Source organism: Callospermophilus lateralis, chromosome 2, assembly GCF_048772815.1.
Source record: "Callospermophilus lateralis isolate mCalLat2 chromosome 2, mCalLat2.hap1, whole genome shotgun sequence".
NCBI classification, from domain to species: domain Eukaryota; kingdom Metazoa; phylum Chordata; class Mammalia; order Rodentia; family Sciuridae; genus Callospermophilus; species Callospermophilus lateralis.
In genome coordinates, this window is record NC_135306.1 from 6,965,082 (window position 1) to 6,978,070 (window position 12,989).

General features: G+C 47.4%; 1 protein-coding gene and 1 non-coding gene across 10 annotated transcripts in view; one reads left to right on the top strand and one right to left on the bottom strand.

Moving 5' to 3' along the window:
- The window catches only part of Odf2 (outer dense fiber of sperm tails 2), a 40,732-nt gene extending 34,015 nt beyond the window's left edge, over nt 1-6,717 (bottom strand). For 2 of the 9 annotated variants that reach the window (XM_076845350.2, XM_076845349.2), the window contains exons 1-4: nt 6,008-6,171; nt 3,098-3,188; nt 2,030-2,146; nt 1,628-1,753 (exon numbers count right to left, since the gene is read on the bottom strand). In XM_076845350.2, coding sequence (XP_076701465.1) covers nt 1,628-1,753; nt 2,030-2,146; nt 3,098-3,188; nt 6,008-6,171 — 498 coding nt within the window. The other 7 variants (XM_076845353.2, XM_076845357.2, XM_076845352.2 and 4 more) reach the window with 7 other exon arrangements.
- A 4,916-nt stretch (nt 6,718-11,633) lies between these two features.
- On the top strand, nt 11,634-11,740 carry LOC143393333 (U6 spliceosomal RNA). Its single transcript, XR_013090620.1, has one exon. It is a non-coding gene; the product is annotated as a U6 spliceosomal RNA (small nuclear RNA).
- The last annotated feature ends 1,249 nt before the right edge of the window (nt 11,741-12,989 follow it).

Here is a 12,989-nt window from a genome sequence, read left to right on the forward strand (position 1 = left end):
CCTCGTGTGGTGGTGGCCAGTGCCTATAATCCCAGTGTTGTGGGAGACTAAGGCAGGAGGATCCAGAATTCAAAGTCAGCCTCAGCAACTTAGTGAGACCCTAAGCAATTTAGCAAAACCCTATTTCTAAATAAGGTATAATAAAAGGCTGGGGATGTGGTTCAATGATAAAGTGCCCCTGGGTTCAATCCTCAGTACAAACAAAAATAAAAATGAAAAAAAAGATTTCTCATTTTAAAAGTAACAAACTAGTAGGGGATAAAGCTTAGAGGCAGAGCACTTGTCTAGCATACACAAGGCCCTGGGTTAAATTTCCAGTAATGGGAAAAAAAAAAAAAAAAAAAAAGTAGCCTGGTGTGGTGGTGGACAAATGTAATCCCAGCAGCTCAGGAAGCTGAGGCAAGAGGATCACAAGTTCAAAGCCAGCCTCAGCAATGGTGAGGCACTAAGCAACTCAGTGAGACCCTGTCTCTAAATAAAATACAAAATAGGGCTAGGGATGTGGCTCAGTGGTCGAGTGCCCATGAGTTCAATCTCTAATACTAAAAAAATTAAAAAAAAAAAAAGGACCCCTGTCTCAAAATATAAAATAAAAAGGCTAATGATGTAGCTCAGTGATTAAGCACCATTGAGCTCAATCCTCTGTACAAAAAAAAAAAAAAAAGTAATAAACTGTAGGAAAAAGAATGAACTTCAAATAAATCAAGCATCATCAAAGCTGTCCTAAGGCCTTTATTTGTCCCAATGAGATCTTTGTTCAAAACATGGCCAAAAGGCTCTTAGCCCTGTCTTATCATTGAATCTTTTCATTGCAATTGATGAGAAAGTAAGATTAAAGAGATACATCTGCCCCATTTGTAGCTGTAACCCTACTGTCCAGCAATACATTGGACTCTCAACAAATACATGCTGAATCATTACATGGATAGAAAATGGATGGATGGGTTGGTTGATTGGTGGGTCAGTCGATATAGATGGTAGATAGTGGGTGGTAGGCAGATGAATGGATAAATGGATGGATGGATGGATGGATGGGTGGGTGGATGGGAGGAAGGATGAACAGATGGATAGGTGGACAGGTAGGTGGGGTGAAAGAGACAAGCAAAACATGTTAAGATGTGACCAAAAAAAAAAAAAAAGACACTAGTTCCCTTAATCACTATTAAGAAAATTAATTATTCCATAGAAAACTGTTCCAAAAGTGGTTTTGAAAAAGCAGCACCTGTGGGATACCCATGTGACAATGTGTTGGAATATGCTGGGGGTGTGTGTGTGTGTGTATGTGTGTATAGTTTTATATATTGCTCCAGGTACTGTAAGAGATATATGGGGGAAACATATACATAGCTTCTCCTTCTAGACTCTAGAAGGAGTCCTAATCTTTGTTATTTCCTCTGGAATAACAGTTCTCTCTTAACATCAGTTTCTTCATTCCTAGCGTAGGACAGCAGAACCTACCACATAGCAGTACTGTAAGGAATTGAGAAGAGCCACATACTTTCAGGATTTAGCAAGGGCCTATTAGGATGTCTCCGGCAGCTACAGGCAACCCTGAGTCACACCGACTTTGAGGCCTGCTAGAATCTGACCAGTCCGAGAAGAAAAGCCTGAACAAGAATGAGCCTACCTCCCACTTGCATCCCACATGCCGGGCAGATGATTTTCCAGGGGGCATCCAAGGTACCTTGGTTTTCACCCGGACACTCCGCCGCACATTCACGGTGTCCCCTTTCATTCCGCGCTTATGAGATTTCTGTTGAAAGGTACAAACCCAGGGTCAACTCCATGCCCAGCTGGCCACAGTGTCACTCTGGTGGCATCCACCTCCAACTCTGCAGGGGCGCCTCTCCTGACTAAAGTTACTGCTGCTGTTGCTAGATAACAGGCGCCTACCTTCTAACCAGGCAAGTGACTTCTGGAATAGAGTATGTGTCTTCCAACCTCTGGAATCAGAAGCGCACGAGGAGGCTGGGCCGGGAGGTATCACCCTGATCCACAGCTGTTACCTCGCCCGCTGGCATGCTCCTACCTGGGTGCTGATCGCTGGAGATTTCGGGAGTTTTTTTATGTGGACATGGACAGGGGTGTTTTCATCCACGTGAACATGTAAGGGGGGAGTTGAAGAGCGGTCCTTCATGGTTCGCTTCTGGCAGGCGGGGGAGAGCAACACAAAAAAGGTTGATCTGTGGATGAGTAAACTGGGCATAAAAACAGAGCTCATAGTCTCTGGGGAGAAAGCCTAGCCACCAAGCGAGCAGGACAGCAACAACTACTAGCATGCAGGCAGGAACCAAGGCACTGAGTATCATTCGGCAGGCATCCGAAGAGATCCCATCTGAAGTCCACCGGGAAGACCCAGGTTCACACAAGAGAGGGGTCTGTGAGACCAACCAGCTCTATAAGACAGCCCAGATGCAGACTCTAGGTCCCCAGAGCTGAACTGCCTTCTAAGCCTGCCGGAATGCAAAGCTCCTCCTTGGATTTGGTGTAGCTCAGCTAGAAAGCAGGTGGATCCTTCTAGAGTGCATGCAAATTAGCATGGGAAATGCACAACATGGTTAGGATGCAGAATAGGACAGCAGGCAGACAAAGACTGTTAAAATATAAAGCCAGCAGAAATGCCAAGGATGAGAAGGTTTTCTAAAGAAACCACGAGCAGGGAAGAACCCCAGCTACAAATCTGTGCCTACTGCCAGATCCTATCCCCTGCCCTTAATCTTTTTAAAATTTTCTCCTAGGCGATGGGGATATAGCTTAGTGGCAGAGCACCTGCCTCACATATGCAAGGCCCTGGGTTCAATCCCCAACAATGCAAATACATAAACCAAATAAATTCTTTTATATATTTATTTTTCCTTTTATCAAATAGCTGTCCTAAGATTTTGGAATTTGCCTGGAAGGACAATGTTAAGACGACCCCCTCACAATTGGCAGCCTATTACAGGAAAAAAAAAAAATAGTAAGAAATCAGCAGGGTATGCGCAACAGCACTATGCAGAACATTCAGACCAGCAGGGTTCGGAGTTCCTAGGAAAGGTATGCAGAAGCATTTCTGGCTTCCAGACCAGAGAGGGCTGCTCATGTGCACGTCACCTACCGTCACAGTTACACTTGGTGCGCCACAAGGTGTTCTCAAGACCTTTTTCTGCGTGAGACTCGTTACTCCGTTCTTTCCACACGATGGAAACCTGCACCCGGGCATAAAAACCAGATTATAAGCAGAAAACTAGGTCTTTCTTATTTCTTAGATCTCTGAAGACTATACACTGCATGTGATGACTAATGAGTTCAAAGCCAGGAGAGCCAGTCTAGAATCCCTCAGCTCCCTGAAAATGAGCACCAGACACACATGGTGCGCCCAGCAGTAGGATGGAAACAGGGCAAAGGGCATTTGTATAGCTGGCCTTTTATAACCTGCCATTGCATCACATGTATTGTGACCTTTTGCTGAGGAGCTTAGCTGTCTGTCATCCTGTTAAATGACAAAAAGTAGGCAGCATCTGAGAGCAGCAAAAGTGCTACTTTGGGCAAGTGTGACAATCTTCAGAATAGTGCCTGGAGCTGAGGTAGTGCCTGGAGCTGAGGTAGTTCTGGAGAAATACTCAGTGAATGAATAACATAAAGAGAACAGAGACAGGACTGGGGTTGTCGTGGTAGAGCACTTGCCTAGCATGCATGAGGCACTGGGTTCAATCCCCAACACCACATTAAAAAAAAAAAAAAAAAAAAAAAACTAAATAAACAAAGAGAACAGAGCCAGATCAGCTGGGAAGGCTGGGGAAGGATTGTGAGTTCAAAGCCAACCTCAGCAACTTAGCAAGGCCCTGAGCAATTCAGGGCTGTCTCTAAATAAAATATAAAAAAGGGCTGGAGATGTGGCTCAGTAGGTATGATACCTCTGGATGCCAAAAAAGAGAGAGAAAGAGACAGAGAGGGAGAGAAAGAGGAAATAGAACTTTCAGCTGAGGAACAAAGTCACTGTGAATCAAACTCAAATTAAGGCTCAGATATTCAACTTTCTGATACACATATAGCCCAGCACCAGATTTGCAAAGACAAAAAAATTTAATCTATCCAAAATCTGCCAGTACATGTAATTCCAGGATGAGAGGGGTCTTGGAATAATCATTTGATCCATTCTATTGTCTCCTGACATCCCCCACAAGTTATTGGGGGAAATAATGCAACAGAAAAATAATCAAGCACTTCAGCATGCATTTTATGGTATTTGTATATCACACCTTGGGTTAAAAAATGGAAAAAATTATTTATTGAGTCCTACTAATCATTTAGCCAAGGAACACCAAATCTGGGAAGACAGCCCCTCCCCCATTACATTTCTGTCCACTTAAAAACCAATAGTTTGGGGAAAGACCATCAAGCCACCTGTATTCCATCATCAACTTGCTAAATTATGCATCCTCCTCCAACATATTTATTTACACCAGGCATCCTTTTAAAAACGCTCAGAGCTTAGTACTCTGTCTCCACTAAGACAACAAGGGTGACCCTGTTTGCTACCAGGAAGCTGCCACACTTGGGGAAGGGAGAGGGGGAGGCAGAGATGGGGTGTTGTGTGTTAATTTCTTTCCTCCTCCCCTTAAAAATGATTTTTAAGTGTTTTAGTACAGACTCTTGGTACACAGAACAGGGAAGCCGAAAAAAAGAAGCTCCCAGCAAGCCTGCCAGGGGACCCCTGACCACCTTTCCCTGCCCTGTGGCAGAGGTGCCCCCCACATTGGCAGTACCTTGGGGAGCCGCCTGAGGATGAGGCAGACATGGCTAGGCATCAAAGCCGCAAAGGTGGGCAATTGGGTCAGCAGGCTCTGCTCAGGGGAACCCAGAGGGGCTTGTCAATGAGAATCTCAGGGGCCCGGCATCAAACGTCCTCTCTGAGGGGAGGAGGGTGGAAGCTTGGGGGGTGGCAGTTGGATGAAAACTTGGGAGGCGCTCCTCTACTGTCCAAGTCGCACAGCAACTGTCCTGCCAAAGTGGGAGGAGATAGGAGAGGCTGAGCAACCTGCAGGGCGCCAGGTGGGCAGCCGGTAGGCAGGTGAGGGGAGCTCAGTTCCCCGGGTAGGGTCGCGGGAGGGTGGAGCTGCGAAGTAAAGGATCACCACGCCCAGGCCCCACCCGGGAGGGAGGGTGGGTGACTACCAGGGGGAAAACCTGAGGGCTGGCTGGCGTGCGAGGAGGGCCGGTGAGAACCGCTAGGCCCCAAGTGGGCCCCCAAGGGGCGGGAACCCTGCTGGGAGCTGGAGGGATATTCGGGGCGGGGCCGGAGCAACTGTTTCCTAGGAGAAGGGGCGTTCCCGGCAGAACAGATACCCGGGAGGACCAATAGTATTTGAAGGAGGGAGGCGCGGAGGCTGAGGGGCAAGAGGCACTCGGCCGCGAGGGGGCACCCGGACTGCTGGGAACTGCGCTCCCAGGCGCAGCAGAAGCCGAGTTTAGAGCGCTAGACGCCGGGCTGTGCAGGCAGCGGGCGGGACACCGGGCGAGGCCCCTGGGCGGCCCGGAGGCGATGTCAGGGGACTGCGCTGCCCACTCGTAACTGCTGTGCCGAGGCCCGCAGGGAGGATGAGGCGACCGGCCGATGCCCGCCGACCGGCAAGAGAGCGAGGGGCCAGCCTCCGACGTGGATAGAAGGGACGGCCACCCACCAGTGGGCAGGAGGGAACCGGTTTCTGCCCATAGAGAAAAGGGCGAAGCCCTGCCCGAGGGCAGCAGAGGAAGGGGCAGAGCCCCGCCGACGGCCGGGAGAGGAGCGAGGCGGCCGGCCCGCCCGTTAGCGGGAGGAGAAGCCCCGCGCCGGGGGGCGGGGCGGGGCTGGGTTCTGACAGAGGGGACGAGCGCGCCACAGGCCCGGACCCGGCGCGACCCGGCGCGACCCGGCGGGGAACCGCAGGACCCGCCGGGGCTGCCGCGCCGGGGGCGGGGGCGGGAGCGGGCGACTTGCCGCGGGGACGCCCGGAGCGCCCTGTCTCGCCTGCCGGCGGCCTCTCACCAGGAGCGACACGGCTGCGCCCAGAAACGCCTCCTTATGAAGTCGTTGAAGTCGGTGGCCAGGGACGTGCCATGGAGACGCCGCGGCGGAAGCAGTCCGGCTCCGGCGGCGGCTCCTCCCCGCTTCCGCCTCCTTTTCCGACACCCGGTCGGCAGCTCGCCCATTGGCCAGTTCAAACCCCCCCCGGAGCCTCTCGGGTTTCGCCATTTAGACCCAGCCCCTGGCGTCACAGAGATGCTCCGCCCACTTCCGGGCCACGCGTCCAGTCGCCTGGGAGACGCGCGACGCCTCCAGCGGGCCTGCCGGGTCTTGCCCAGCGGTTTAGATACCCACTGTCCACTCCGCCATTTTCCCTGCCTCGGGTCCTCCTGCTTCCCAGAACTCAAACGTCCAAGCCCCACCGCGCTCCCTGGGATTCACACTAGGAAACCAGGCCCAAAGGGGTCACAGAACAAGTTAGTCACCCGGGCTGCACACTGCTTCTGGAAATCCAGTACTGCCCAGTCCACAGTGTGGACTTGTCCAGAGTGTGCATAACTGCTCACACTCTGCCCACATAGGAGAAAGGGTCGGAATGCCCCTTGTCCCTTGCCCTCCTGCACACTGTAGGCCGCTCTCTGTACAGACCTATTCTGATGAGGTTTTTGGTGGGTCGCCATCTTCTCAACTCCGCTTCACTGTCAGCCAGCCAATCGTGGGGCGCTGTCACGTGGCTCACAGTGCCGCCCTGGATTCTGGGAGACTTTCACAACCTCAGGGTCACTTGGCCTCCTTAGTTCAACGACCTTCCCCGGCCCTTTGGCCGTGGAATCCTAGCGTCATACCACTATTCCACTTGAAATCTTAAATTCCAGCATACCTCTCTTCGATGCATAACCTGATTTTCTGCCTTCAGGAACTTCACCATCTACCATACAGTATTTGTTCTTCAATGCTAGGGAGCCCTCACTTCCTCCACCCACTCATTTTTCCCACGTTTAACAATGGCTCTACAATTCCTCTTGTAACCCAATCACAAGAGGTTCTGCAAAGATCAAATCCACAGTCATTGCCTCCACCCTCAATTGACACACAGGCCACCATCAAGCAATTGCTCTATTTGTCCCTAGACCCCTCCCAACAATGGGTTTTTCAAATCTTTTCCTCTTCCCCATCTCATACTCAAAATCTCCTTTTTTAGGCAGGGGTGGGGAGAAGTGGGGGAGAAGACGGGGGAGTACTGGGATTGAATTCAGGGGCACATCCCCAGCCCTATTTTGTATTCTATTAGACACAAGATCTCACTGAATCGTTTAGCGCCTCATTAAATTGCTGAGGCTGGCTTTGAACTCTTATCCTCCTGACTCCTGAGCCGCTGGGATTATAGGTGTGCACCACCATCCCGCTTGGCTCAAGATCTCGTTTTTTCATAGAGAAAAAAACAAAGTCATCAAGTGGAATTCTTTTAACCTCCCTATCCTTTCTCTATTCTCCCATCCTTAATTCTCCATTCAGGGGTAGAAATATACTTCTTGCTACCTAAGATACACTTCCTGCTTCATGGCCTAGAACAAACATTTCTGTAAATATGTCCCTTTTGCCATCCCCAAGACAGAACTGATCAATTCTCAGTCCCCACATTCATTGAACTCATTAAATCTGTGCTATGTGCCAAGCCCATTGTAAGGGGCATTTAAGTCTGATCAGTCTCCAATATTAGCCCATGCTCTGATATTGTAGTATAACCAGAAAAAAATGATTAAAGCTTTCCCCTCCCCACCTCCAAAGCGCTTAGGCATATCATCCTCTCAGCACCATCATCTAATAAGAATCTTGCCCTGCTGAATACGGTGGCACATGCTTATAATCCCAGGCATTGGGTAGACTGAGGCAGGAGGATCATGGCAAGGATCACTTAGCAAGGTCCTCAGCAGCTTAGCAAGATCCTGTCTCAAAATTATAAAGAAATAGGGTTGGGGATATGACTCAGTGGTAGTGCCCCTGGGTTCAATCCCTGGTACAAAAACCCAAAAAATCCTGCCCTACCAGTGCATTTCTTTGGGATTTTGTGATCAAGAGTCACCCCACTCCCAACCCACACACTCTACAAGTACACAAACTGAGAGGAAGGAGGAAGAGGGAAATACTCAGAAGGTGGGATCAGGGAAGTTTGGGGGAAGTTGTGCTGAAGACAGGGGCTCAGGGTATGAAGATCATGGGATGGGGAAGAAAAGGGAAATTTTTAAAAACTAGAGCTGTGGTCTAGATATCTGTCCCTTTTGTACTGTTTTAAAAATGCAAGTAGTGTGGCTGGGCTTGTGGTTCAGTTGGTAGAGTGATTGCCTAGCATGTGTGAGTCGCTGGGTTCAATTCTCAGCACCACATATAAGTAAATAAATAAAGGTAAATCAACAACTAATTTTTTTTTTTTAATGCAAGCAGCAAAAAAAAAAAAAACAAAATGCAAGTAGCTGGGCAACATTGTGATCCCACCTGTAATCCCAGTGACTCTGGAGGTTAAGTCAGAGGGATTGCAAATTTGAGGACAGCCTTGGAAAATTAATGAGACCCTGTCTCAAAATTTAAAAGGGGGCGGGGGGGAGCTAGGGATATAGCTTATTGGTAAAGCGCCCCTGAGTTCAATCCCCAGTACCCAAAGAAAAAGAAAAAGAAAAACACATGAAAGTAAAAATCTTGAGTTCTTTTGATATTGCTTTGTTGCTAGACCATGTTTTCTGAATGCAAACCACTCTTAGTCAGCAGGTGGTGGTTTTCAAAGCATTGTTGTGATCTTGCAGGTATTATAATAGAAATGTATACATGTCCAAGGAAAAGAAGGTACCAGCCAGGCGAGGCTACTGTGCTTGAACTACTGTAACAGTGGTCTGCTTTATGCTTTGAATATAACCCTTCCTCCTCTGCCACTGCAACTTATTCTTAAAATGAACAAGGTTCTTTTTCTTCCTCTTCCCTGCTCCTCCCTAATCTCTCCAGCTCCCTAGTCTCAGGGGAAACAGGGTTACCTTTCTTCCCCATTTTAGGCAGATTTATCTGCCCCTGAGCACACTTCCACTTTAGGAACGAAGTAATCCAGACTTTAGGAATGGTACCTGAAGATCTCAGAATGACTATATCCCAAATTAATAAGTGAATTACAACGTCAATAGAGAACAAATGGAACAGTGTGGAACACACATTTGAATCACCTCTTTAAAAGCTCCCTGTTCCTGCTGATGGGCAGAATCACAGCCTGTGGGATAGGAATCCCCTGTGGTTCTCCTTTGATAGCAAAGCAATAAACCTTTTTTCTTTTTTCTCAAAATTGTGTCCTCAGCACTGGGGACAAGGCCCAAGCTTTTGGCAACACTACTGTTGCAACTACTTGGAAGCCTGAGGCAGGAGGATGGCTATGAGCCCAGGAGTTGAGACCAGACTGGGTAACATAGATGTCCATCTCAAAAAAGGGGTGGGGGGTAGCTGGAAGTATAGCTCAAGGGTAGAGTGCCTGCCTAGCATGCTTAAGGCTCTGCCTTCCATCTCCAGCACTCCTTTAAAAAAAATGAAGGTTCCAAACTGGGTGGGATGGCGCAGGCCTATAATCCCAGCAACTCAGGAATTCAAAGCCAGTCTTGGAATTTAAGGAGGTGCTAAGCAACTCAGTGAGACCCTGTCTCTAAATAAAATACAGAATAGGTCTGGGTGGTTGAGTGCCCCTGAGTACCACCCCCCTAAAAAAGGAAGGTTCCCAATATGCCTGGAGGCAGGAGGTGGTTCCCAGAGGTTAAGTGTTAGAAAAGCTGAGTCCATGACAGATGGTAGTAGAAGTTTGCCAAACAGACAAGCAAATGAGGGAACTCTAAACAGTAATAGGTGCAAAGATGGAACAAGGAAGGACAAGAGCGTACATGGAGAGAAGAGGCCTGGGCCATATCAATACTTAGGAGGTTACCCTAACTGTGCTGCTGACTGGCCCAGTGTCCTCACTGGACCATGAGTTCTTTGAGGGCTGGGATTATTATTATTTTATATTTTATTTTTTATTTGTAGTTGTACACAATACCTTTATTTTGTTTATTTTTATGTGGTGCTGAGGATCGAACCCAGGGCCTCGCACATGCCAGGTGAACGCTCTACCGCGGAAATGCAACCCCAGCCCAAGGGCTGGGATTATTTTGCAGTCATTTCTGGAGACAAGAACTCCCTGCCTTCCAAAACCCACCTTTATCCAGAAGCTCATATTGACACATCATTTGGACCAATGAAGAGGTCAGAGTTTGGATCTCTTCTGTGTGGGTGTGTCTGGAAGCGGGCAGGGACTCCTGTAGGTGGTATTCAAGGGAGTTCACTGGTAGTCCCTGCAGGCTTTACCCTCCTCCTGTCCCAGTCCTCCAAGGAACTGTCAGTCAGAAATGACACCCATAGAAAGGGAGCTCAGAGAAGTCTGAGCTGTCAGGGCTGAAGGGCAGGAGTTAGGGTAGCCCAGGCTGGCTCTGTTCCTCATGTGAAATAAACATTCCTGTCAATGATTCTCTAGCCAGAATCATAAGGCTTGTTAAAACACAGAGTACTAGCCCTGATCCTCAAGGCTGCTGATCCAGTAAGTCTAATAAGGGGCCAGAGAATTTGTATTCCTAATAAACTCCTGGCCAGGACCACTGAAGTATTCCCCAGGTGATTGCCGCCTGCATACCACCCCAAAGTGTGGAGACTACCAGACCATCCTCCTGACCTCTGCATCCCTCATTTTTCCTAGTCCCTAGAGACAGTGACGGGAACTCTTGCTCTGGCTAATATGGATCTCATGGTTACAGAAAAACATCTAGAAATGTAGCCATTCCAGAAAATACAGATAGCCTGAAAAAATTCCTTGCCCAAACACAAAACACCCCAAAACAGAAAATGCTTTTCTCTTGCCCTTGTTTCTTAAGAGTTGTGCCCTTCAGAAGGGGCAGAGGCTGAGGATGGCACATGCCTGTGATCCCAGATTCTTGGGAGACTGATGCAGGAGGATCTCAAGTTTAAGGCCAGCTTCACCAACTGAGCAAGACCCTGTCTCAACATAAAAAGTGAAAAATAAAGAGGATGTAGCTCAGTAGTAAAGTGCTGGGTTCAATCTCTAACACAAAAAATAAATAAATAAATAAATAAACATAAATAAAAGATAAAAGTCAATCTACGAAATTTGCAGCAAGATCAATAAGTAATACTAAATCCTGTATGTTATTTCTCTCTGGAATCTGGTACAAATGTGTAGTTAGGTGCAGTTGAGAATAAAGGGCAGTTGAGTTGGGCAGAACTCATAACCCCAAATCCCAGCATGCAGGTCTATCTAATCCTGAGGCCTAATTAAAATGACTACTATTTGTAAAAGGATGAAAAACCTTAGCTGCCTGATAATTATGCTACACACTATTCCAGCACCACTGAAAATGAGACAGAGCTGTGTCGCACACCTATAATCCCAGCGGCTTGGTAGGTTTTTGAGTTCAAAGTCAGCCTCAGCAATTTAGTGAGGCCCTAAATAACTTAGCAAGATCCTGTCTCTAGATAAAATATTTAAAACAGCTAAGGATGTGATTCAGTAGTTAAGCACCCCTGAGTTCAATCCCCAAAAAGAGATAGAGAAACAGAACTAAAACACATAGCTGTGCTCGCTTCGGCAGCACATATACTAAAATTGGAATGATACGGAGAAGATTAGCATGGCCCCTGTGCAAGGATGACACGCAAATTTGTGAAGTATTCCATATTTTTTGAAATTGTAGTTATAAGCAAAAGTTGGTTGCCTAGGGAGCAATAATTGTATATTCAGTTTAACAGAAATAAAAGAATATTTGTCTTAAAATGAGAAAAAAAAAAAACATAGCTGAGTTGTGTGTGTGTGTGGTTTTTTTTTTTAAGAGAGAGAGGTAGAGAGAGGTAGAGACAGAGAGAATTTCAATATTTATTTTTTAGTTATCGGCGGGCTGAGGATCGAACCCAGGCCGCACGCATGCCAGGCGAGTGCGCTACCACTTGAGCCACATCCCCAGCCAGCTGAGTTGTTTTGCTTTTATTTTTCAAAGCTGAGTTAGCCTCAGTTGTAGCTCAGTGGAGGAGCATTTGCCTGGCATATGCAAAGCCCTGGATTTGATCCCCAGCATTGGAAAGTGTTGTGTTCCTCACGACTAAAACACTCAGGGTCACACCAGATGAACTGAGCTGCACGAAATAATCACACTTGAGACAGAGATACCTTTTTCTTTGGGTCCTGTGATGGCTCCTCTGACCTTAAGGGTCCACAGAAAGAAAGAGAGCAAGTCCTGAACCCTTTTATTGAGGAGAAACCATTCAAATGAGGCAAGGGGTCAAGTTTCAGGGGGTTGAATCTAGCCTCCTGATGTCTGCTATCAGTAGGTTGATTGACATCTAGGAAGGCAACACCCAAAGACTGAGCAAGAGAAGGGAACACACAAAGGGCATTTCCATGGAACATTCTATCCCAAACAGGGCAAAGGGGTAGGATTACAAAGGAACAGGAGAGTGTAGCTCAACTCCATGGGTGACATGCCTATACCTGAAGACAGGTCCTCAACTTCCTGAGCTGGGACGTCGCCCAAGTCACCACGAAATGTAGTGATAGGTCAGAGCCTCTCACTTCAGGATGAAAGGCACTGGTCATTCAGAGTGGCAAGGTACAAAACTATAAGTAGACTACATGCATGTGTTCACATACAAATTGTTTCTTTTTTTATTTTTTTTTTCTTCTATTTGTGGTGTTGGGGATCCAAACCAGGATCTTGTGCATGCCAATCAGACACTCTACCACAGAACCACATCCCTAGACCCATACAAGTTATTTCTGTGTAAATACATGCATGTAAAAAAAAAAATCTGGAGGATTATACACTCAACTGTTAAAACTAATGATTTCTGGAAAATGGAATTAGGGGAGATTTTCACTTACAAATTATACATTTCTGTGAAAACATGTTTTTTTTTAATATTTCTTTTTTACGTGTAG